This window comes from Talpa occidentalis, unplaced genomic scaffold (assembly GCF_014898055.3).
Source record: "Talpa occidentalis isolate TD23 unplaced genomic scaffold, MPIMG_talOcc4v2.1 talOcc4.8, whole genome shotgun sequence".
Classification (NCBI taxonomy): domain Eukaryota; kingdom Metazoa; phylum Chordata; class Mammalia; order Eulipotyphla; family Talpidae; genus Talpa; species Talpa occidentalis.
Window position 1 is genome coordinate 80,099,815 of NW_023605194.1, and position 26,335 is coordinate 80,126,149.

A 26,335-nucleotide genomic window follows, 5' to 3' on the forward strand; every position below is an offset into this window, starting at 1 on the left:
AGGGAGGGGGTTGGGCATTAGGTGATGTCCATGTTTTGTCTTAATGAAGTTTTTTTCAGGATTCTCATTTCTATTCTGTTCAATTTTAAGATGAAATATTTTTATCTTACTCTTAACTGGGAGTTAATAGTAGATGCTATAATAGATGCTTTGGGAGTAGATGCTATAATAGTTTCTCATATTTGTATGAGAAAGATTTTGTTAAAGCTCATATAAACCTGCTGTATCATATGAAAATCTTTCAGATTTAACAAATCCAAAGCATCGGTGTTTGGCATTTATTGATTTAGCTGACACACACCTTTTTTATCTTTATCTCCATCTTTATGTAATGCTACCAAATTATCAATCTCCTTTTCTTATGTGATTTATTTCTGTTGATTAGCATTCCTACTTCATTGCCCCTGATGTAACTGGACTCCCAACAATACCTGAAAGTGTAAGTTTTCATTTTCTGTATTTTCAACTGAATTCATGTTTTAACTTTTTTTTTGCCTTATTGTTTAAAAAATCTTATATTAATTGAATATATTTTAACTGCCCTTCTTTATGAGAAATAAAGAAAAAATTAGGAATGATGGTGCTATCATTTTCTTCATTGATTTGCTGCTTACCCCATTTTTCATATCTGGTTGTAGATATGTTAAATTACTTGACAAAAACTATTTTTCCATTTGAACTCCTTCAGTAGGATCATGTATTCAATTAAGTCCTGAGTTCCCCTGTATCAGGTAGAGTAGCTCTCCCAAGAGATGACTTTTGTGGGTAGAAAATGAACATAAATAAAGGGAAGTACTTTCATATAAATAATTACTTTTTTATTTTTTAATTTTTATATTCCCCATAATACTTCAATGAACTGACTATATTATTTTTATACAAAATCTAGTGTTTTTTTTTTAAATCTTAGATTTCTTCTACTTGATTTTAAGTGATCCATACTTTGTACAATTTCAGGAATATTACAATAAATTATACAAATTACTAAATTTTACATCCTACTTAGGTCTTATTGTAGTTGTATTAGAGATAGTTTCTGTGTTTTAATAGTTATTACAAATTAACATCCTATAGAGAAGTTTACATGGGTAAGTAGAAGTGACAAATATGATTTTGCATACTGTGTGAAAATGAAATATCCCCTTACATAATTTTTTCAGCTTTCCTGAATCAGTAAGAATACTTAATCAAAAGTGAAAGAATCGGGCCTCCCCGGTGGCGCAGCAGTTGAGCGCTGGGTTGCGAAGCTGCCCGCGATCTCTGCGGTGCCGGTTCGATCCCCGGCTGCTCCCCAGCCACCGGAGGAGGGTCCCACATGGCGCGCAGACCTCTCCTGCCGCCCGCTGCTCCCCTCAGCAGTGTACTTCGGTCCTTCTGCCTGCTCTGCTCCCCGCTCTGGCTCTGGTGAATTCTCTCACCCTCCCGCGCTTCTGACTGTACCCAGTGCATGTATAAACAAACAAACAAACAAATAAATAAAATAAATAACATGCCTCTATAAAAAAAAAAAGTGAAAGAATCATCAAAAGGAAAAATTATCTCCAGGAATGCTTATTATTTTCTTCAGAAATCTATAATTCTTCCAAAAGTGTTTTTTTAAACAGACTGTTTGCTTTCTTAAAGTGCATGAGTTATGAGTGAATCAAGTCCAAGGAGACTTGTGTAAATTTTCTAATTAAAACCAAGACTGTCAATGGTGTTTTAGTACAGATGAATTGTTTTAATACAGATGAATATGAAAAGACTGCATTAAGCTGCTCTTAATTACTGTTGCTCTCTGATGTGCTTAAACAGAAAATTATATATAACTAATAAGAGAATCTAAATGTTAAGGGTAGGGCCTCCCCTGGTGGCGCAGTGGTTGAGCGCTGGGCTGCGAAGCTGCCTGCAGCCTCTGCAGTGCTGGTTTGATCCCCGGTTGCCAGGCGAGGGTCCCACATGATGCACAGACCTCTCCTGCCGCCCACTGCTCCCCTCAGCAGTGTACTTCGTCTGCCTGTTCTGCTCCCTGCTCTGGCTCTGGTGAATTCTCTCACCCTCCCGTGCTTCTGACTTTAGCCAGTGCTTGTATAAATAAAATAAATAAATCTTTAAAAAAAATAAATAAATGTTAAGGGTAATGCAATGCATCCCGATTTTTTGTATGTGGTAGAAATAATTTAAGAAATCAAATTAGATTAACACAATAAAGCAGGCCTAACATGGGCCATTATCAAGGAAGTTTTCCTTAAGAGAGAACCAAATACCTACCTAAAAATCTATCTCTTCCTTTGCCTGCATTGCACACAAGAAAATGATATTACCTGCTGAGTATTTGTCTAACATGAAAGGACTCAAATGTATGTTCTGGAGCAGCACTTCTTAAAGTTTAAGGTATACAGAATCACCAAGAGTATTTGTTTACAGAAAAGATTCTCAAGGCTATACTCTTGAAGGTGACTGTTTAGCAAGCCTAGGATGGGGCCTTGAAATCTGGCTTCTTTTACTAGTTGTTGGGGAGGGAGGGTAGGAAATATGGATCCATTGATTAACCTCTTAAAGACATTTTCCTAGAATAACATTATATTTCAAATAACAGTAGAATGTTACCTGCTACATGTGGCAATATAGTATTATTAGACTTAATTATTTTAATTAACATAATTTTTAATGACAGCCTTTGAATTTTAAGATTCTTTGGTAATGTGTCAAATGTTTTACTTTGTAATCACCATGCACTATAACCTACACAATTATTTTTCACTTGTACAGAGAAATCTTACCGAATATTTTGTTGCCGTGGATGTGAACAATATGCTGCAACTGTATGCCAGTATGCTGCACGAGAGGCGCATCATTATTACCTCCAGCAAATTAAGCACTGTGAGTACTTCACACTTCTCCTTTTAAGTAGAATGTATTGAGCATTTCACAAAAAGACCTACAAACCTCTGCAGATTTAGACATGTTCTATGTGTGCTCATAAGACAATATCTACATACTTTTTTGATGTATGGTTTTAATCTGACTCTTGAAGTACAAAAGTATGATTTATAGAAGGCCTTCTCAGATGCATTAAGTCAGGTTAATTATTTTTTCTTATCAGAGATGAGGTTTTTTTTCCTTTTTAACTCTCCAGAGTTCATTTTAGTGCCTTCTATCGTATAAAGAATTCTTAAGAGCTATTATGAGATCTTTGTTATTCACTTGTGACTTTTTCCATTGGAGCTATTTGAAAGAAATCAAGGGGCCATGATAATAGCTGCTATCCTAACCTGGTAATAGGTAGATTCATCTTTGTTGCCAAGTAGTGGTTTGGGAGTAGATGCTATAATAGTTCTGATTTGGAGGAGCTCTTCAGACTGATAATAACTTAAAAGTCAAAGTAGCATTTTTAAAAAATCACAGGTTTTATGCCGCTCACTAAAATGTTCTTTTGGATGGTCGTCATTATTGTGATAAAGGCAATGAGAATGAAAAGATTTTTCTTGGGTCAAAGAAAAGTATTCAAAAGTATTTTGCTAGATTTCCTAATCTTTTTCTACTTTAAACATTAAAAATTTAATAGTTTTGACATAGAAAATTTAAATTTAGTTTTAAGTAATATAGAAAATATTTATTAAGAATCATTATTTAATGTTGCATGGACTTGTGTCCTTTTAGATATGGCTAATTGATAAAAATAAGGTAATATTTTTGGTTCTCCTACAGTAAAAATATATAAATCAGTTCATGAAGTTTTAGTACTTTAGAGAAGAAAGAGTCTTATGATTTCCCTAGAATATCTATTTTCCTAGGCTGTCTATATAGTATTGAACAATGAGAAAGTTATTTTCAGGGAGGTAAGTGGCCACCAAGAAGACAAATAGCTAATTGGAGATGGTTAATATGAAACTGCATTTCCTGATTCTGAGTTTGGTTACATCTGTTACTCCACAGTTGAAAAAATGACTGTTTTAAAATTAGAATTAATGGTCCGATATGCCCACTGTTCCCCGCTAAAATTGAAAATATATTATTTTACATATTGAAAACCACATTATAAGCATTTATAGGCATATGTATAGGGAAGTGATATAGTCCCATTAGAGACTAAGTGCTGATCAGTGATATAATTATTTGCCTTTTTAATGTTATATTGAGAGATTAAATCTGAAGCATTTTATATTTTTATATATTTGAGCATGCTATTTTTAACTTATCATTGAAGTAAACCTTTCTCCACTCTCTTACTCCTCATGATTTTTCAGACATGATTTTTATTACGATTATAAAGACTATTTCTATATGGGTATTATTCTGAAGATTGAAAAGATTTTACAAACTCCTAGGAAGCCTAGGAAGTAAATTCTTATCAAGATTAATTCTTGGAACAGGCATTTATTACGTACCTACATTTATTACGTACCTTGGAACAGGCATTTATTACGTAGACTCTAGGATTCAGTAATAAGCGAAGTAAAAATCTAAACGATGTAGAGCTACATCCAACTGATGAAACAAATAAATGAATGAAAAAAAAATAGTTTCTCTGTCATATAGTAGTGAGCACCAAGGGATAAAAGATAAAATGAGTGTGTAACGAAGGTAGTGTGTTAGCAGAAATCTGAAGAGAATGAGCTAAGTGAATTAATACGTAAGTTGCTCTGTTTAGGAAAACATTAGAAATAAATCAGTAAAGTATTGGTGTTTCTTTTTTGTTGTAATTTATAAACATCTCAACAGTTTGAAGAATGGGGATAATAGTTTTCATCATCTCATCTGTAAAGATAAAGGATAAAGAACTGTGTGTGTATGTATGTGTATATACAGACATATGAAATCACATAATATACCTATATTTGAAATACTTATTATTAGCCATATTTTTATAATAGACCAGGTTTGCATTTTAAAGTAAAATTAAGAGGCTTACTTTTTAATATTATTTAAATTAATAAACTTTTTTAAAGAGTTTAGTGAAGTTTCTGAGACATCCAATGAAGGAAGAATTAAAATATTGATGCTTGTAAGCTTTCACATCCTTATTTTATATACCATAAAAGCTGTAATGTACTTAATACAAGAAATAGAATTTTACCCATCCTTCATTTTTCAGTTTATAGACAGTTTTAATTATTGAAAGAACACATAAATTATGGTGTTTTATATTCACAGGCTCACTATTATTTTAGGAATTTTGTTTGGACTTATACTTTGGCATTCATAATTATATTAAAATCATTTGTCATTTATTATTTATTATTGGACAACTGTGTAGCTTTCTGAGGGTTTTAGTGGTGATACACTGGTAGAGAATCAATTTGATTCATCAGCTCTCATCATTTCTTTAGGTGCTATTCGTAGTTTAAATGATAATTTACAATTCTCAGTATAGAGATAAATCTTTAAAAATTAACTTTGTAATGTTAGAAGAAATATCAAGAATATTGTTGTTTTTAAGATTAATGGTTTCCCCCATATATTAAAGTGTAATATTTCGTTAGAAATCATCAATGCAATATACACACAAACACACACACACACACATACATATATATGTATACACACAACATATGTTTAATGAATTGGGACATCATCAATTTTGTGGTTATTATTTTGTTATGTACCTTATCAAGTAGCAATTAAAGGGTTTCTGATAATCCCAAACAAGAACACTGATTTTATACATGCTGTAGGCAGGCCCTAGATGTTTAGCCCCAAGTGAATCTTGGGTAGACTAGCAGAACATCATATCAGAGTCTCATGAATTCAAAGCAAAGGAATAAATCATGATATTACAAGAGTATATCAGTTGACTTATTGCTGTTTTGTGACCAGAGGTAGGGAAGATTGCTGTTTAAAGTCATGTCATCAGTTCTCAAATCAGTCAGGCATGAAGTCTTGTCATATGCCTCTATAATTGTACCTCACCAGACTTTCTCTAACTAGTCAGCTGGGGCTGTGCATTTTGTCTCAAACACCCGGCAGGCCAGCGTCTGACAGGAGCATTCTCATCATCCTGTCAGTAATATGTTAACTAGAGTGTATCTTTGTGGCCTGTAGAAGCAGGTGGAAGAGAAGCTTCTCTTTAAAGCAGATGTCTAAATGTTAGCTCCTGTTTTGACCAATATTTAGTTGGTAAATATCACCCTCTATAAGTCTATAAGCACATTAGTTACAGGGATTTGATTGTGTAGTCAGTGTACTTTCTGGAATATTTAGAACAAGCAATGTGCTGTGAGTGCTGGAATTGTGTTAATAAACTGTAATTTCTCCCATTGATATAGTTGCCCCCAGGCAGTTAAGCATATGTTTTTCTCTCCTTCTCTCATTAATTCCAACAAGGGCATATGCAAAAAGAAATCTGTGATCCCTGGAAAATCAGCTATTAAAATGTAGATTTTATAGGTTTAGTTAACTGAAGGAGAATCCAGAAGATTTTAACCTCTCCATCTGGATTTTATATATTCTTGATTTATCTCTTAATGGTGCCACCTGTACCAGCATTTAATCTGAAACCTGAAGCACAGGGAATCTTTCTGGAGATTAGAATTGTACAGTTGGTAGGAGAGCAAAGATTATCCAGGTCTAGTTTCTTGTTCATATTATTGAAGTTTTTAAATTATTTTATTTTTAATGTTTTGTTGTTGTTGTTGTTTTTGCTGATAATGGTTCACAACACTGTATATGATTCAGAGACGAAGGATCGCACCTCTTCAGATGTATGCTACTACACTATACCCATCACCAGGACACCCAGAGTCCTCCACCATAGTCCATTGTGCCCACTTCCAAATTTGCTCTCTGTCCTCCCTCTTCTCTGGTAGTGTCAGTTTTATGGGTGAATTGCTAGAATTTGTTTTTGATGTGGTTTATCTGACCATTTGTTTCTCTATATTCCACATGTGATTGAAATAATCCAGTATTTTTCTTTGTCCTTCTGGTTTATTTCACTTAGCATAATCCCCTCCCATTCCACCCACATTGAAGAAAATGGCAAGAATTCATCTTTTTTGCACTCGAGTAGTATTTCATTGTGTGTGTGTGTGTGTGTGTGTGTGTTTGTGTGTGAAATCACATCTTTTTTTTTTTTTTTTTATAAAGACACAAAAACTTTATTTTGAATTGTGACTCAGCTACCTAGTCATTTCGTAATCGTAGATACATTTTTTGAGCCCTCCGAGAGTCACATTCATTATCTTTTTTTTTTTTATTTTTTTTTTAATAAATTTTATTGTTATATTCCCCATACAATTGCAGCCCCCCCATTCTGACCCCAATCCCTCCCCTCCCCCCCCCCCCCCCCTAAAAGTGTCTCTGGTTCATAGTTTTTTGTTGATTTTGATTTTCACTTTCTTATAGTTATTCATCTTCTTAATCCACTCTTCTGTCCTTGAGCACTTAAGATGTTTCCATGACATGGCTATTGTGATTAGCACTGCAGTGAACATAGGAGTGCATATATCCCTTTGAATTAGTGTTTTTGCAATCTTTGGGGAGATCCCTGGGAGGAGAATCGCCAGATAATATGGCAAATATACTTTTAATATATTAAGAAACCTCTATAATGTTTTCCATAGGGGTTGGACCAGTATACATTCCCACCTACAGTGTACAAGTGTTCCTCTTTTCCACATCCTCTCCAATACTTGTTGATCTCGTCTTTTTGATAATGTGCCACACTCACAGGTATGAGAGGATAATTCATTGTGACCTGATAATAGGTAGTAATGAGCATTTTTTCATGTGCCTGTTGGCCATCTATATGTCTTTTTTAAAATTTTATTTATTTTTGCATAGAAGAACTGGGGTGTACGCCAGAGGTGCAGGGATTGGGGATTGGTGTGAGAGGATTCACCAGAGACAGAGTAGGGAGTTAGAACAGGTTGATTTACTGAAATACGTTGCTAAGGAAAGCAGTGGACAAAACAAGAGTGTCTGCTGCACCAGGGATTGAACTCAGGCCACAGACGTAATAGAGCTGAGACTTAACCCCTAGGCCACTAAGGAGGTCCATCTGTATGTCTTTGGAGGAGGGTCTGTTTAGCACTTCTGCCCATTTTTGGATTGGATTACTTGTTTTCTTTTGTTGAGTTGTATGAGTTTTTATTGAACTTGGATATTATCTCCTTGTCAGTGTGATGTTCAATTACCTTTTCCATTTGGTAGAGTGCCTTTTGTTTTACAGTTTCTTTCACTGTGCCGAAGCATTTTTGCTTATCTGTTTCCATTTGTTTGTTTTTGCTTTTGTTTCCTTTGCCGTTGGAGTTATGTCCCCAAATACATCACTGAAGCCAATGTTTTGTGGAGTGTTTTGCCTATTTTCTCTGTATTTTATAGTTCAAATCTTACATCCAAATCTTTAATACATTTTGATAAAATTTTTGTATATGATGTGAGATTATGATCTGCCTTTTCCATACTATTTTGAAGATATTACTTTGAAGAAGCAATTGAAATTTTGACAGGGATTTCATTGAATCTGTATATTGCATTTGTGTAAAATGGTCACTTTAACAGTGATTCATGAGCAGGAATATCTTTCCATTCTTAGTGACTTCTGTTTCTTTAAACAATACTTGTTTGTACAGTTAGTTCCTTTACTATCTTTCCTCAGTTCACTCCTGTATATTTAATACTTTTTGATGTTATAGTATAAGGGATTGATTACTTGATTTCTTGCTCCTCTAGTTCATTGTTTGCATATAGGAACACAACTAATTTTTATAGGTTGATTTTGTAACCAGCCACTTTACTGATTGTTTCTAATGGTTTTTTTTTTTTTTTTTTTAAGTGGATGTTTTTTTCTATGGATGTTACCATGTCATGTGTAAAAAGAGATAGTTTTACCCCTTCTTTCCCAGTTTGGATTCGTTTTATGTCTTTCACCATTGAGTATGATGTTTAGCTGTTGGGTGGTCATATGTGGCTTCTGTTGAAGTTTATTTTTGTCACGTATGTTTTTAAGCCTGTAGCAGAGTAGAACAGTTAAAATTTGTTTTCAAGGAATATCAGAGAGATTTTAGGAACAAATTTTATTTATTTATTTATTTTATTTTTTATTTTAAAGATTTTTTTTTATTTATTTATACAAGAACCTTGGGGTACAGGCCAGATGTGCGGGAAGGGTGAGAGGATTCACCAGAGACAGAGTGAGGAATAGAACAGGCAGATCCACTAAAGTACACTGCTGAGGGAAGCAGCAGGTGAGTCAGGAGAGGTCTGCTTGCGATGGGATATCTCCATAGCCGGCAGGGATCGAACCGGCACTACAGAGGCTGCGGACAGTTTCGCAGTGCTGCCTTAACAGCCTGTGCCACCAGGGAGGTCATAGGAACAAATTTTGTATTTGTAATTCTTCACATTACCTATAACAACCAATTATGTCAGCTGAAACTGTAGATAACAATTCGACTTACCATTGTATTATTGGACCTGTGTCTGCTATTATGAACATTGTGTTTTCAGTGGTGCTAAGAGAGTATGACTTGAGGGTGGGAATAGGACTGTTGAGGTTGTCATGTAGCTGTATGGAAGCGATGTATGGAGGTTAGCTAGAGGAAAGTTCTAAGACAGGAACGCTGTAAATGTTTTTATTTTCCAGTTCTTGTGATAATAGCTGTTTTTCTTATGGAGCTATGCATATATTTCTGCTTTATGGTTTAGTACACTTATCTTCTAAAAATAAACAATTGGGTTTTAATGTAAAAACTAAAGTTTTTAATATAGCACTTGTAGAATTATCTAAGGATATATTAAATTATCATTCACTATGTTTTATAAACTTTTTTCCTGCAACTACTCAGGTTTCTAGTAAAACAACCTCAGAAATTTGTTTGCCGTAATATTTTCTATATAGTGCAATAACTTAATTTTGCACTTTGGTGATCATTTTTATTGTTTTAGTTTCTTTAGTAAAGATACTATTATGTTTCTACTCTTTCTTTCTTTCTTTCTTTCTTTCTCTCTTTCTTTTTTTCTTTCTTTTTCTTTCTTTTCTTTTCTTTTCTTTTCTTTTCTTTTCTTTTCTTTTCTCTCTCTCTCTCTCTCTCTCTCTCTCTTTCTTTCTTTCTTTCTTTCTCTCTTTCTCTCTTTCTTTCTTTCTTTCTCTCTTTCTTTCTCTCTTTCTTTCTCTCTTTCTTTCTCTCTTTCTCTTTCTTTCTTTCTTTCTCTCTTCTTTCTTCTCTCCTTTCTTTCTCTCTCTCTTTCCTCTTTCTCTCTTCTTTCTCTCTTCTTCTCTCTTCTTTCTCTCTTTTTCTTTTCTCTCTTCTTTCTCTCTTTCTTCTTCTTCTTCTTCTCTTCTCTCTTTCTCTCTTTCCTCTTTCCTTCTTCCTTTCTTCTTTCCTTCTTCCTTCTTTCTTTTCCTTCTTCCTTTCCTTCTTTCCTTTCTTTCTTCTTTCTTTCTTTCCTTCTTTCTTTCCTTCTTTCTTTCTTTCTTCTTTCTTTCTTTCTTTCTTCTTCCTTCCTTCCCCTCCTTCCTTCCTTCCTTCCTTCCTTCCTTCCTTCTTCCTTCCTTCTTCCTTCCTTCCTTCCTTTCCTTCCTTCCTTCCTTCCTCCTCTTCCCCTCCCTTCCTTCCTTCCCTCCCTCCCTCCCTTCTTCCCCTCCTCCCTCCCTCCTTCCCTACCTCCCTCCCCCCCTTCCTCCCTCCCTCCCTTCCTCCCTCCTCCCTTCCTTCCTTCCTTCCGTACCTTCCTCCTCCCCTTCCTCCCTTCCTTCTTCCTTCCTCCTTCCTCCTTCCTTCCCTTCCTTCCCTCCCTCCCTCCCTCCCTCCCTCCCTCCCTCCCTCCCTCCCTCCCTCCCTTCCTTCCTTCCTTCCTCCTCTTCTCCTTCCTTCCTTCCTTCCTTCCTTCCTTCCCTCCCTCCCTTCCCTCCCTTCCCTCCCTTTCCTCCCTTCCCTCCCTTCCCTCCCTTCCCTCCCTTCCCTCCTTCCCTCCCTGGGTACAGTCAGAAGCACAGGAGGATGAGAGAATTCACCAAGAGCAGAGCAGGAAGAAGGACCAAAGTACACTGCTAAGGGGAGCAGCGGCTGGCAGGAGAGGTCTGTGCGCCATGTGGGACCCTCCTCTTGTGGCCAGGGAGCAGCTGGGGATCGAACCGGCGCTGCAGAGGCTGCGGGCAGCTTCGCAACCCAGCACTCAACCGCTGCGCCACTGGGGAGGCCCTGTTTATTTCTTGAATACCACAATTTTTAAAAATTTATTTTGCAGTTCAAAAAGTTTTTTCTTCTAGTGAATGTTGAGTTTATATGCTTATATTTTAACTTTGAAGTTATCTCACTTAGCATTTCTGGAATGGAACTCATCTTTTTTCCCCTATAGTCTCCTCCTCTACTATCAGGCTAATTTGGTGATTGATCCCTCTCTCTCATCTATCCCATCTAAACTTTATAGATCCTACCTCCTTTTTTTAAATTTTATAAATTTTTTTACATCATTTTTCATTTTTGAACAGTGTATGCATTTTCATCTTGGCTATAGTAATCCTACTTCCTTAATTCTTTCTTCTCTACCTCTGTTCTCCACGGCAACTGCCCACTGTTTTAGTTCAAGCAACTTTTACTTTCCATAAATACTATGTTCAGATAATATATACTGAGCCCTCGTTTTATCTCCACTTACATAAAATGATCATAGCAGGAGTAATTATAATCAAGAAATACCTAGTATAGTCTATGAACTAGTGTCTCTTCTGGCAAGATTAAGTAAATTTAATCATCATTTACTATGCTGTTAGTATAGTTTTTTAATTACAAAGGACAGATAAAGAAGAGAATTTTGAGACATAGAGTATTCGCCTAAGGCCATACAGCTAGTAAGTGGCTTAATGAGGTTCATAGTACTCCAAAGTACATGCTTTCCATTTTTCTGCAATTTTGCTCTTTATAATGACCATCTTATTAAACCAAATGCATTTTTATGCCCTGCCCCAATATAGTACCCCTCCTGTTACAGAGTTTCTATAGTGGAAGACTTTCTGTGCTTTGATGGTAGGTGTGGTGTGGTCACATACACCTGAAAGGTGTGATCCTAAACTTCTAAATCAAATACAGTATTGTAAACCAATGTTACCTTAGTTAAAAAAAAAAAAAAGGGAGGGGGAGAAGGAAGTGAAGAATAAAGATTTTGTGAAATAAGCTTCTAATCAATCATGCTGAAGTGATTTTTTTCCTCTTCTGTAAGTCTAGTCAGTTATCCCTCAGAATCTCTCATTTTTCCCTTCATCCCATTTTTATTTTTTATTTATTTTTTAAAATATTTATTTATACAAGAATTGGGTTACAGGCCAGAGGTGCAGGGGGTGAGAGGATTCACCAGAGACAGAGCGGGTAACAGAACAGACAGACTGACGAAATACACTGCTGAGGGGAGCAGTGGGTGAGACAGGAGAGGTCTGCCCCGCCATGTGGGACTCTTGCCAGCTGGCCGGGATTGAACACTCACTGCAAAGACAGCTTCACAGTGCGGCTCTCAACTGCCTGCACCACCAAGGAGGCCCCATCCCATTTTTAAACTACATTTAATATAAATATCTTCCACTTAAATTTCTTATTTTTTCCTTTCTATTCATTCTGTATACTATTATCAAATCCTTCATAAGCAAAAGATAAAATTACTCATTGCCCATAAAATACCTTATTCTGACATTACAGGATGTCCATTACCTGGTCCCAAAATTTTCTTCACAACTTATTCCACTTGTCAACTCATGGATAATAAAATCTTTAGTGCAGGGATCTTCTTTGATCAGTCACTACAGTAAACCTGTACTTAGGACAGTACTGATATGTAGTAGGATTGTAGCAATAATTTATTGAATCAGTGCATTAAATTGCACCTTTTTCTTTACTTCAAGTATGTTTTGAATGTTCCCATTTCCATGACTCTGAATGTTTATCAAAAATCTAGTTTATTTTTCAGAGGCCTGGTTCCTGTCAGTAACACCAATTGTATTTTTTATCCTTGAACCACTTTAGTACTTATTACATACCCTTTCTCTAATTATAAAATTACTAAATTTGTTAATGAGATTAGATATTAATCTCTGTAAAGGTTAAAACCATGGAAAGAGAGAGAGAGATTATATGAATTAAAGGTAAAATTAGGGCCTCCCCGGTCACGCTGTGGATTGAGCTCAGTGCTGTGAAACTGTCTGCAGCCTCTGCAGTGCGGGTTCAATCCTGGCCAGCCTGTGAGAATCTCACATGGTGCACTGACCTTTCCTGTTGTGCCCACTGCTTCCCTCAGCAGTGTGTTTCAGTGGTCTGCTTGTTCTGCTCCCCACTCTGTCTCTGGTGAATATTCTTACCCTCTGTGCCTCTGGCCTGTACCCCAGCTCTTGTATAAAAATAAATAATTTTTTTAAAAAAGTAAAATTAATCTTTAAACTGTGGCCATAGAGAATAATTTTTAATATAAAATTTTTATTCTGGTATAAAATAGAAAGTGTTCATCTGATACTAGAAATGCCAGAGGGGAAACGTCTCTAGACTAAAATATCTCTTTAGTTCCTTTAGTGCTTATCTATTTAAACAACAACAACAACAACAATTCTGAAGATTATAAATTAGCTAATTTCCATGTAGGTTTTGACTTTTAAAAAGATCATATTCTGCCATTTTTACTAGAGAATTTTAATTTAAAACTTATTTTAAAAAGTCTGTGCCAAAATTGTAATCCCATGGGGAAAAAAGTTATTGATACATCTTGAACTCTTTTCAACTCTGTTTCTTTTTTAATGATTATTTATATATTTTTTACATCATGGTTCATTTTTGAACAATGTTTGCTTTCCTTCCCACCCCCAGGTGTAGTCCCCATAGAATTATCTTCACCAATGCACTCGTGCACCATCACCTCAGTCCCCTGTGCGCCTCCCCCCATCCTTCTGATGCCTGTCCCTGATCCTCCCCTGCAGGATGTCTCTGATTTATAATTGTCTGCTTTTGCTTTGTTGTGTTTTGTACTGTTATTATTTTTTTTACACTGATGTCTTATTTAGTTCCCCTATGTTCCTCAATCCGATATTTTTCTTTTCTATTGCTTTATTGGCTCTTGTTCAGCCTGTACAGGAAGTTGAGCTGATATCTTTTGGGCTTTCTACAGTCCTTAATAGAAAGTGTACTGATTTCTCCTATGAAATGTGTACATTTCTTCATTTATTGAGTCATTTCTCATTTATGGAGTCCCCTAACTCATGTTAGGCAATATTTTATGGGTAAGATGATGTCACAGATTTTATATCAGTCTGGGTCCAATCAGGAGAGAGAAACTGCACAGTAATTTGAATAAGGAAAGTTCAATATAAAAAATTTAAAACTATTCTTGGAGTTGAAATAACAAATCTAAAGACTATAAGGCAGCAACTAACCATAGGACTGAGATAGATCACCTAAGAAAGAATCCCTATCTGACTCCAAGTTCAGGACCTTATTGGCAAATGTATAGCCTTTGACTCACACTAGGTGGTAGAGAAGTTGCTGTGGTGCCACACTGGCAGAGTTTGGTAGAAAACAACCCTTGGGTTGCCTGGGAACACTGCTCACAGAGAGACACCATTCCATTGTATTTCCCTGAAAACACCATAGGGTGCTTGATACACCATAGGGAATCTTAGGGGTACCTCACTGGATGCTGCCCTGCTGTGAAGCTGCCTCAGAGGAAGCTGATCATTGAAGTTTTATCACTGGAGGCAATCCCCAGAGAAACCAAATGAGGGAAGGGTGGCAAGCTGTTGATTACCTGGTACTGCTAACAGTTGTACAGTATGGTAATTAGGTCTGAGAGAAGACTCCTGTGTTGCAGAAGTCATGCACTCAGAGAAATTGCAAGGCTGCGAGTCACAGACACTCTGATTTAAAAGTACCCATGGTTGGGGTCCTGGAAGAAACCTATTGCCACTATAATTTGCAGGATCTAGGTGTTGTAGAAGCTGTGCATTACACCGGAATCTGGTGACCCTCTGTATACCAGGAAGTGAGCTCTGGGGAAGCCAGGCCTTGGACAAGCCACGGCTTTTGCAGGTGCTTACTAAGTGAGTGCAGGGCAAACAGAAAGCAAAAGCCTTATTTCCTGAAATCTTTATTCACTGCTCTCTCCTGATAAAGTTTAACACTATGCCAATTATTAAAAGGGAAAAAATATCTAATGGACACAAATCCATCTTCACAGATCAGAAAGTAAGGTGTAAATTTGGAGCTAAAAGACAGTAAGTTAATAACTGGTATATTCCACACCTTTGTAAACCTCAGCTTCCAACAGCACTCCATCTACACCCAGATCCTCCTGTGCACATTTGCACTCCTGTTAAACAACACAAATGTACGTGTTTACCTAATAAGATGTAGCTGTCCTTTCTTCAAATGTATTTCTCAACCTTTCCCCCAAAACACGGTAAAGCATGTAATTGAGTCAATGTATCTATACCATCAACTTCAATTAATTATATTTCATTTTTGTTAATTACTAACACACAATAAAAATAAGTAGAAAATTGTTAGCACATGAAAACACAGATATGAAAGGAAAATAAAGAAGGAAAAGTCTTTGTTTCTATAACTGATTATGAGATAATATCCATTTCATATTTTCCTCACTCTCAGCAAGAAGTGCAGCAGGTTGGGTTGTTTAATGACACCAACTTTCATTCCCAAAGAGCCTGAATCTTTAATAATTATGCTTTTTTAAATTTAGTTTTTTAATTGAAGTAACAATTTATTCTAACATTATATGAGTTCAGGTGTTTATCATTGAGAATGGTTGACTATATTAGGTTACCACTATGAGTCCAAATTGTTGGGCTTCTCCATGTCATTGTTCCCTTTTTCTCAGTTTATAAACTCCCACTCCCACCTTGCATGTTCATGTCTGAAAAACACTAATTGGTCTTAGAGTGAAAACTCTGTTTTATTTAATTCATCTGTTTGCTTTCCTTATATACTAAATATGAATGAAAGCATGATATTTGGCTTTTTCTGTTTTATTGCACTAATCATAATTCCCTCTAAGTCCATTGATGTGGGTACTAATAATAGTATTTCATCTTTTTTTTTAAATAGCTGATTTAGGCATGGAATTATTAAGGGGCATCCCAGAGAATTGCTTGATTTTAGACACAGTCTTCCTTGCATCTATTTTGTAGAAGGAAAACATTTTTTCTTTGGGTATTAAAATCTATAACTCTAGCCAACAGATTAATTCAATTTTTTTAGTCTGTTGGCTCAGTGACATAATGTACTAAAGGTGACCAGGTGTTATTTTTATCTTCCAATTCAAGTGGAAATATATCCCTGTCATGTGCTAATTTCTCCAAACCCAAAGAGCTCTAAACTGCTGAGACAGGAAATAGAACTAATTAATATAAGTGGGTTATTAAGTGTAATAAAGGAGACAATCACTCCTATTTCCACCCCTTGATTTGTGGTCCAATGTATTTTGGCTATGGGAGAAACATCACCATAAAATGTCTGATTCAAAACTCACACTGTATTATGTAACACAGAACCCCACCTACTAATAGTGTTATTTCCCCAGTGGTATTGTAAATGAGTCTTCAGTAAACCATTTCATCTTTCAATTAGGCAGATTCCTCTAAGTTATACATTTGTATAGGTTATATACTTACCTAATCTTATGAGCATGAGCTCATTACTGTGCTATGAAATGAATACCTTGATCAGATTCAGTGCTACATGTATACCATCCTGATGGGTATTTTGCTCTAGCTAATGATGGTGATACTGGCAGAAAAATTATAGACAAAAAACCAAATCCATATCCAGAATATTATTCCAGTGAGGGTGAATCTGTCTTCTTGATGGGAGTCCAAAGTAATTAACCTGTTAGCAGGTAGCAAGCAGAGATACCTTACCAGAAGAAGCATTCAAAACCATCTTAATAAGGTACCAGCTTACTGCTGAGTGTTACTCGCTTCTTTTATTGAAGGAGCTGAGTCCTGGAGAAGCATTGACCCTGCAGAATCCTGCCTTGGAATACTATGGAACTAGGAAGCAAAAAGTCATTCTTCCTGCATGGTATCTTCAGTGTCCTCTAAGCTCTCCATTGCCCTTTTACTGACATTAGGCCATTTGGTAAAAGAAAAATATTTCAAGGGTCCATATCCATTATCATAGATGGGTAGTAAAATATGAATTAGAAACTGAGATACATAAATTAAAGATATAGCCTCCATTAAAATCTCATATTTTATTGTGATTTACTGCAGTGATATAATACTATTCTGGAAGGAGTTTAAAAAATAGTTAACCACCTGAGAACAAATGAGAAACTTGTGTTATGAAGGAAATACTTGGCATAGGTAGAGTTTTCTAAATACAATAAGAGGGCATTCATTCATTTGTTGTGCATTGTTAAATATAATTATTTGCCAAGCATTGTTAAATATAATTATTTGCCAAGCATTATTTGCCAAGCATTATATACCAGAAATTTCAAAATGATTAATCTGTGGTCCTATAAAATTTAAATATTAAATCATATAGTGTCAATGAATCAATGCCAGTCAATGTGATAATTATTCTAATATGGGAAATGTAGGAAGGAGATTGATAGATTCAAGATGACTTCAGTATGACACTTGGTTCTTGAAAGGAATTTCTGTCATGTCTAGGAAATATTTACTTGTTTACTCTCTCTCTCTCTCTCCCCCCCTTTCACTCCCCCCCATCTCTCTCTCTCTCTCTGTGTTTGTGTGTGTATGTAATAGAGAGAGAAGAGAGAGAATCTCTTTGGAGGTTCTAGTTGGAGAAAAGCACAGTGACAAGATTGTCAAAAATCATGTTTGCTGAATTAAGGTGTTTGGATCTGATCCAACAGATTGTGTGTAGAAAATGAGGTACAGAATATGACCAGTTTTGTTTAGAAACAATAACACTGATGGCATTACGAAAGAAAAAAAATGGAATAGGGAAATTCTGACAGAATCTAGTTGAAAGGTTTTGCAATTATATAAGCAAGAAGTGACTTGTTCCTGAACTAGCACAGTGACCACAAAAGGTAGATGAAATTGGCTTTTAGAAACATTTCTAAGGAAATGTCTGTGGAATGTGGAATTTGCTTGAAAGTAGTTACAGATGAGTGAAAAAATGTAGATTAATACACAGAGGACAGGACCTCCCCAGTGGCACAGCAGTTAAGCGCTGGGTTGCGAAGCTGCCCGTAGCCTCTGCAGCGCCGGTTCCTGCTGAATTCTCTCACCCTTCCCCGCTTCTGACTGTACCCAGTGCTTGTATAAATAAATAAAAATAAATCTTAAAAAAAAAATACACAGAGGACAGTGTTCATCAAGTGTTTATTCAGTATCTGCCTTATAATGGGACAGAACTAAATGCTAATTTTATAAGTATACATGCACATACTGTGGATTCTGCTGATATATATGTTTGTGCATAGATGCATATATTTATATATATTTGATATGCATGCCAGATATATGTATTTTAAGCACAGTTAAGGTCATGTTACAGTTTTAATATTATATATGTATAATTATTCCCCTTCATTTAATTATATATAATTTACAAATTATTAGACTTATTTAGGTCCACTTACAAAGGTTGAGGTTACTCTGAATATTTTGCAACTGTGATTTTTTTCTTATTGCAGTCAGTTTTATTTTGTTCCCCTTCAGAGAGAGTGTAAATTATTTTTCTAAGATGCCCAATAATTAAAAGGAAGCTTCAGTTAGTTGGACTTTATCATTTGAAAAGCTGTCCCCAAATATGATAGTGTGATTATATCAATAATAGCTTCTAAAATTAGAGATTTGCATTTTAGTTCTGTTTAACCAAAAAAAAAAATGGGTGACCTCAGGCCTCCCCTGGTGGCTCAGTGGTTGAGTGCTGGGCTGCAAAGCTGCCCGCAGCCTCTGCAGCGCCCCTTTGATCCCTGGCCGCCGGTGAGGGTCCCACATGGCGGGACAGGCCTCTCCTGCCGCGCCTGCTGCTCCCCTCTGCAGTGTATTTCCTCACTCTGCCTGTTCTGTTTCCTGCTCTGGCTCTGGTGAATTCTCTCACCCTCCCATGCTTCTGACTGTACCCAGAGCTTGTATAAATAAATAAATCTTTTTTTAAAAAAAAAAAAGGTGACCTCATGTAAGCCATTTAATTTCTTTTACTCCAAGGTTTCTTGTTAAAAAAGGAAAGAATTGGGGCCTCCCTGGTGGCACAAGGGGTTAGGCACCACACTATGAAGCAGTCTGCAGCCTCTGTAGCACGAGTTTGATCCCCAGCCAGGGAGCAACCCACATGGCGCAGCAGACCTCTCCTGCCTTGCCTGCTGCTCCCCTCAGCAGTATATTTCAGTCAGTCTACCTGTTTTGCTCCCCACTCTGTCTCTGGTGAATCCTCTCACCCCCCACATCACTGGCCTGTACCCCAGCTCTTGTATGCATAAGTAAATAATCTTAAAAAAAGGGAAAGAATTAAACAAGGATATGTTTCTTTTTCATTGTTAAATGCAATAATTCTTTAATTATGCTTTATATTTCTTAACTGTCTAAATTTTATTATTACATAACTTGAAAGACCTTTCTAACACACAGCCCTCTAGAATCCAGAATCTAGAAGTTTGTGAGGAGAGATGATAGAATATTGTGGTGATTAGACACATTAGTTTTGGTGGGAAGGTAGATGGACCAGGAAATACAAAATTGTAGTTTTATTGACTTTGAAAGTGAGAAGTAGAAAGCAGTGAATTTAGTAACAGGAAAATGTTGTGTAGGGAAGGAACTATGTCTGACAGCACTGACATTTATGTGTAAGGCGAGAGCTGCAGAAATTCAAGTAGTTGAAGAGATGTTATGATGACAGTGGTGTTGACATTGAGAGAGTAACTAGAATGGAAGCTACTTGATGGCAGAGATTTTGGGTTTTTTGTTCATTGTGATATTCCCAGTACCAATAATAATGCCTGACACACATTTGATGCCACACTTACCAACTGGTAAATAGGCAATTGGTTTAACTTTGCCACAGATTTTGCACTTGTAAAATGAATGAAGGAATGAATATATGAAAGAAGCAAGTGAGCAAGAAAAATTCAGAATCATTTGGTAAGGAAAAACTAATAAACCATTGACCAACTATCTAAAAGAGCTGAAAATCATTGAAGCAGGTTTGTATGAATTTTTAGCAATGAAGTAATAGTTTACCATCCTGACAAGATGAGTAAGAGGATGAAATAGAAAATAGTATTTTAGTGTTAAAAAGCATTAAAATGCAGAACCAAATACTGTTCCCAATTCTTTTCTTTTTTTAAAGATTTATTTATTAATGCATACAAGAACTGGGGTGCAGGCCAGAGGTGCGGGGTGCGGGGTAAGAGGATTCACCAGAGACAGAATGGGGAGCAGAACTGGCAGATCCACTGAAATCCACTGCAGAGGGGAGCAGCGGGCAAGACAGGAGAGCTCCGCTGCGTCATGTGGGTTAATTCCCTGGCCGGGGATTGAACTCATGCTACAGTGGCTAGCAATAGCTTAACAGTGCTTTGTCTTTAACCCCTTTGCCATCAGGGAGGCCCCAATTATTTTCTTACACTTGTAATTTAATATGAAAATTAGAATTTTGCTCAAGTAAGAATATTTTATAGTTGGGATAACTTTGTAGTTTTCAAATACTCTGCTGCTACCTTTTGGCCTAAATTTTTAAATGTGAATATAAATGAAATGTATTTAAACAGATGGTTCTTAATGCTTTCCACCAAAATTTTTTTCATTCCATGAGGAATTTGTCATATTCCCATCTGCAGCAGTTTTTCCTGTATACCTACAGTTATTTATACTGCTTTCATTTCTGAATTAAATATTGATTTATTTAAAAATCAAATGAAGTCTTTAATCTTTATTTCTTAGATTTATGCATAAATACTTTCTTGGGTACATGATTCTGTCCCTCAGTAATTCATATGGAACTCTAGTTGAAGTGAGTAGGACTTCTACAAAAGAATGAGGTACAATCTGGCTAAAAGTTATAGTTTCGAGTAATGGGAGTAACTGTGTGAGTATGAGATCTTGTAAAATGTATGAGGTAGAGTTGTGCTGTTTTTCAATGTGGCTGTAATACTAGATGGATCATGTTTTCTGCTATCTCCTATGCCTCTTCTCCCCCTAAAAAATATATGTTTGTTTAATTGGTTAAAATATTGCTTGTCTTTCTTGGTAAGCTGATTTCCTCTAATAAATATAGTTTAAAAATATGAAATAAATGATATTTCATACCATAAAGTTAAACTTTGGTTTGATTTCTAATGTAAGTATACTTGCAGATAGAGGTTGAAATAACTTTTAGAATTTTTATCGGTTGTCTTATATTTTTAACATTTTCTGAGTGACTCTCTCTATTTGTTTCCTGATGAAGTTGTAGACTGCCATGCTTGAGGAAAGTTTTATACATTGGATCTCTATCATAGACCATAAATTTTTCATATAAATGTCAACTCTTCTTGCTATTCAGTCCAAACTCTCATCTCCATTATGTAACAGGATAAAATGTTTTCAACTCATAGATATTATTAAAAACCTTACGATGATGGGAATTTTGATCTGTTCCATAATCCAGAGGTGATATAAAATTGTGATTCTTGTATCCTGGAGCCTCTTTATGTTGGTATTCTGGCTTTGCCACTTATTAGCTGTGTGATCTTGGTCAGTTGGTTTAGTTTATCCATAGTCATCTGAGTTGTAAAATGAGAATAATGATAATAGAACCTAGGTCATAAGGTGATTGTGAGGATTAAATTTAGTATACCAGATACACAGAATAGAGTATGGCATATAGTAAGCATTATATAAATATAAATATTATTATTGTCAATGACAGTATCTACATTAGACATAATGGCCTGAGACTTAAAGTTCCAAGTGCCTTTAATAAATAAATTCACTATTGTCAACCTTTATTATCAAGGTCCTTCCTTTGATGTCACAGGCCCCAGTTTTAATCTCTTCATATGGTTGCCATATTTTGTAATTGTAGTGTATAAGAAATAAATATTCCCAATTATTTCTTTTGTATTAGTCAGCACTCTGGGACTGTATCAGTTCAATACATTGAATATGCTTTGTGAAATAATATGCGCATTGAAAGATTCATGTGCTATTTAACAAAGATGTTAACACTTTTTTCTTAAGCCTTTTATTTGGTAAATTTGTTTCTCTGAAATGTATGACAGTTCCTTTAGTTTCCAAGACACAGTGTCAGGGATATATTCTGACTTAAACACTGAAACTCCTTCTGCTACCCTCTTAGCTTTCATGAAGAATAGCTCTGCAATTGAGAAGCAGTTGCCATGTCCCATTAGAAAAGCAATGTAAAGTCCTAGCCCTATCATGGACTAGACATAGAATCTGGGGTAATTCTAATCCAGATATATGACTGCCTTTTCTCTTTATGCTTAAAGATTCTATACCATAAATAAAAAGTAAGAAGATTCTTTACATCTGGCTTATAAATAAACCTCTACCTAGGTGCACTAAGAGGAAGGAAAATATAATAGAAACCAGAAATCAAAGAGAAATTACAAAAGGTATTTCAGAAGTATAGAGGGTTGTAAGAGACTACTATGGACATATTTATACCAATAAATTGGATAGCCTTGAAGAAGTGGACAAATTTCTAGAAATATAACTTTCCAAGACATATCAGGAAGAAATAGAAAACCTGAATAGACCAATTTCCAGCAAGAAAATTGCAATTAACATAAAGTTTCCCCCATAACAAAATCCTAAGACTAAATGATAGTGTGTTCTACTAAACCTTCAATTGAAGTAATACCTATCCTTCTCACTCTTCCAATAAACTGAGGAAGAGAGAGTGCTCTCAAACACATTTTGAGGCTAACATTACCTTGATACTAGAAGCACATCACAAAGAAAGAGAAGTGTAGATGAACATAGATGTAAAAATCTTCAACAAAATCTTAGAAAATAAATTCAACAAAATAAAACCAGTGGATCATATATCAAGACCAATAGGGATGCAAAGATGATTCAGCAACCATGAATCAATCAATTTAATTCATTCATCATATCAACAAAAGAAATTTAAAAATCATAGGAGTATATCAATAGATACAAAAGAAGAATCTGGTAAGATTCCATATTCATTTATGATAAAAATTCTCAAAAAGATGGGGATAGAAGGAACATACCTCAACAGACTCACAACTAATGTCATACTCAGTGGTGAAAAATAGAAAGTTTTTATTTAAAGATCAGATATAAGACAAGGGTGTCTACTTTCATCATTTATATTCAACATAGGTAGTCTTAGGTAAAGCAGTTAGGTAAATTGATCTCATTTCTTTATAGTACTTCATTCTACAATCAGACTTCAAAGATAAGTAGTTTATTTTCATATTTCTAGGTAAATAATTTGTTGTGACATTGTTTTCTTCACAGGTATGAACATATATCCTCCAGATAAAATCGAGAGTGTTTGCCATGTCCCATAGGGTCTTCAGTCCTAACCCTGCTTGTATAACATCTTTTGCTATTCTCCACTTAACCCAGATTATCACACTCATGAGGTAGAGTTGTGCTGTTTTTACTACTCTGTGAAGATGTCAAGAGCTTTCTCACCTTAGACCTTTTGAAGGCAATTGCTGCGTCTACCTGGAATGATCTTCTCCCTAAATCCATAATAGTTGACTGCCTTATTTCAACTGAGTCTCAGTTCAAATGTTACTGTATCAGAGCTTGTGCTTAATCCTCCTGTCTAAAATAGTCTCCCTGTCCTGCTTTCCTGCTTTAGGTTTCTTCATATAACTTACCTCTAACTGAAACAGATTTTATGTTAATATATAAACTCCATGAAAATAGGATCTCTGCTCTGTTTAGTACTATATTTTGTGACCTCACTGAATTTATAATAGCACATTACAGGCATTCAAAAATTAAGTAAATTATTATATTTCCATTTGCATAGTTACCTAATGTGCTTTAAAGGTTTTAGAGTTTATATTTAGATGCATTTTCAGGTGAATATACACTATAGTCTAGGCAAAATGTTTTATTAACCACCTAGAAGTAAACATTTTTATTATAAGAAAAAACCCTATTACCAAGAATGTAAAATGTTAGAATTCATTGATATATACTATAATATATGCTATAATAGTATTTTCTCTCTCTTCTTTAAAATCACATTTACATGCTACTAGGTGGTATGGGGGTATGTTCTTTGGTATGTTTCTGCCTTATTTAGAAATATCCACATGGATTTCTCACAGTTAATATTTGCAAAGGCAAATTTCTTAGTTTCATCTAATCTGACACTATTGCTATGTTACTTTTAATCACTCATTCTAGTTGCCAGAAACTGGTTGGGGAGGAGTACCACTTTCATACCTCCTGTTACCTGTCCTATATATCCAAAAAGTTAACCAAATCCTAAGTGTTTCTTCCTTTTCTGGTAGATTTGATTTAGCAGAGGTAACCCTCTGCCAAATGCTGACATTTGTAGAAATATGTACTGCTTATCATAAATTTCATCCTATGAGAAACTAAATTTATCAGATAATGGTGTTTCTTACTAATGAATAATTTCTAGCTCTTTTTATTGATGAATATTACGGAGATAGGGATAGCCTTTAATGGAGACCTTCAGACTCTATTTGTGTCCAGTAAAATAACTTACCTTTTTTTATCATTCCTCATTTTGAGAATGTATTTCTCTCCTTGTTACACTATTAATTTTATTTTCAATAATAAGAAGAACACTTTCCTTTTTTCAGGGTTTTAAATAAGCTGTATTAAAAGTCATCTCTGGGCAGATGGAAAGATTGAGTAAATTAACTGGCTTTCAATGCTGCATAAGCTCTTTTAGTGCATCACATTACACCAAAAGATTGGAAAGAGTTAAAACAGTTTAAAGATGCCTAATTTACAACCAGGCAGTATCTGAAAGCTCTGGTAGAATTTAACATGAATCACATCAACCCCATTTTCATTTCCCTCTAGTTCAAATATGTAAGAAAAATAAATTTGTGATCTGTAATTGTGAAGTAAAGGTATCTGAATGCCTCCTAGTGGTAAATGTGTGCTCTAATTATGGCATTTAAAAATTATTTATGGATGGTATTGTAGATAAACTATTAAAACTTTTAAGTACCAACTACTAAAACCCTTTAATGATAAAAATTCTAAATAGAATAAAAATGCATCTCTTTTTGCAATATATAAGATAGATGAAATATCTAACTGAAAAATACATAATACATTAACAAGCGTGAGAATACTTTAATCAATTTTTGGTTTGGGTCCAGATTAATTGGTTTTTTAATTTAGTGAAACTATTTTGTACTTAAATGTAGATAAATGTTTCATTCAAGATTGACTAGTGCACATTTATTCTTAAAAAATAATTTGATCACTGTATAACTTTAAATATCTTGTATAATAAAATAGGAATAATGGCTTAGAAAAAGTATGTGGTTCACTTTCATATGATTATATTTAGAAGTTCTGATTTTCAAGATGAATAAAATTTAATTAGTAACCTCAAAATGTAGACTATAGCAAAAACTCTAAAATGATGATGACTGCCGATTTAATTAATACTTTAAACAGTTAAAGTAACTACACTTACAGAAATATAATTTAAAATGTACAGAAAATCATATGGGAAGAATTCTGATAAGGGTCAGTAGGAGGGAGGGAAAAAAAGTGTCATCCCTTTGTTAAGCATTAAAAAAAATTTAATTAACTGCTTGCCAAAACAAAACAATTAAAATGGCAATTACCTTAAAATAGCAACAATGTAATTGCAGCTGTTGTGATATAAAGCTAGGAAACAAAATGTTAATCTGAAATGAACAGTTTAAATATGAAATTATGATATACTTGGCTTCCTGTAGTACAGCTGTCAAGCTTGGGCAGTTCGCTGGTCAATAGTGACATTCTATGTGTCAGTGAACAGAGTCTCTTGATACCATAACCCGCAGTTCACACATTACTGAAGCTCCAACTGTCGAACATTCAAGTCCCCTGGTATTATTGCAGCTTCCAGACTCTCCTGACTGGCTCATGTTTCATTCTTTGGCAATTTGCCCTAATGATATCCCTCAGGAGCTTTCAGCCTCTCTCCCTTTCGATATTTAACCATGGTATATTAATATGAGTGATGTGCAAACTGTACTGCACAAATTGTAATTTCCTACAATTTCTTCTAAGATGTTCAGCTAATTTTTCAGTTTTGCCTCTATTTATTTTTTAAGCTGTGACCATAACTATTTATATAAGACTCCTAAGAAGCTACTTTGCTGTTTATGTTTTTCAGAAAGGCCTCTGAAACATAAGACTTTTTATTTGTAAAATTGAACAAGATAATGTGATTTATATCATTAAATTGTCTTATGA

General features: G+C 35.2%; 1 protein-coding gene across 6 annotated transcripts in view; it reads left to right on the forward strand.

Annotated features, from left to right (window-relative positions):
• Window positions 1-26,335, forward strand: part of DENND1B (DENN domain containing 1B) — a 220,084-nt gene that overhangs the window by 97,109 nt on the left and 96,640 nt on the right. For 5 of the 6 annotated variants that reach the window (XM_037496569.2, XM_054690298.1, XM_037496570.2 and 2 more), the window contains 2 exons: window positions 386-439; window positions 2,752-2,862. In XM_037496569.2, the coding sequence (XP_037352466.1) occupies window positions 386-439; window positions 2,752-2,862 (165 nt within the window). The remainder of the gene's footprint in view (window positions 1-385; window positions 440-2,751; window positions 2,863-26,335) is intronic. The other variant, XM_037496572.2, reaches the window with a different exon arrangement.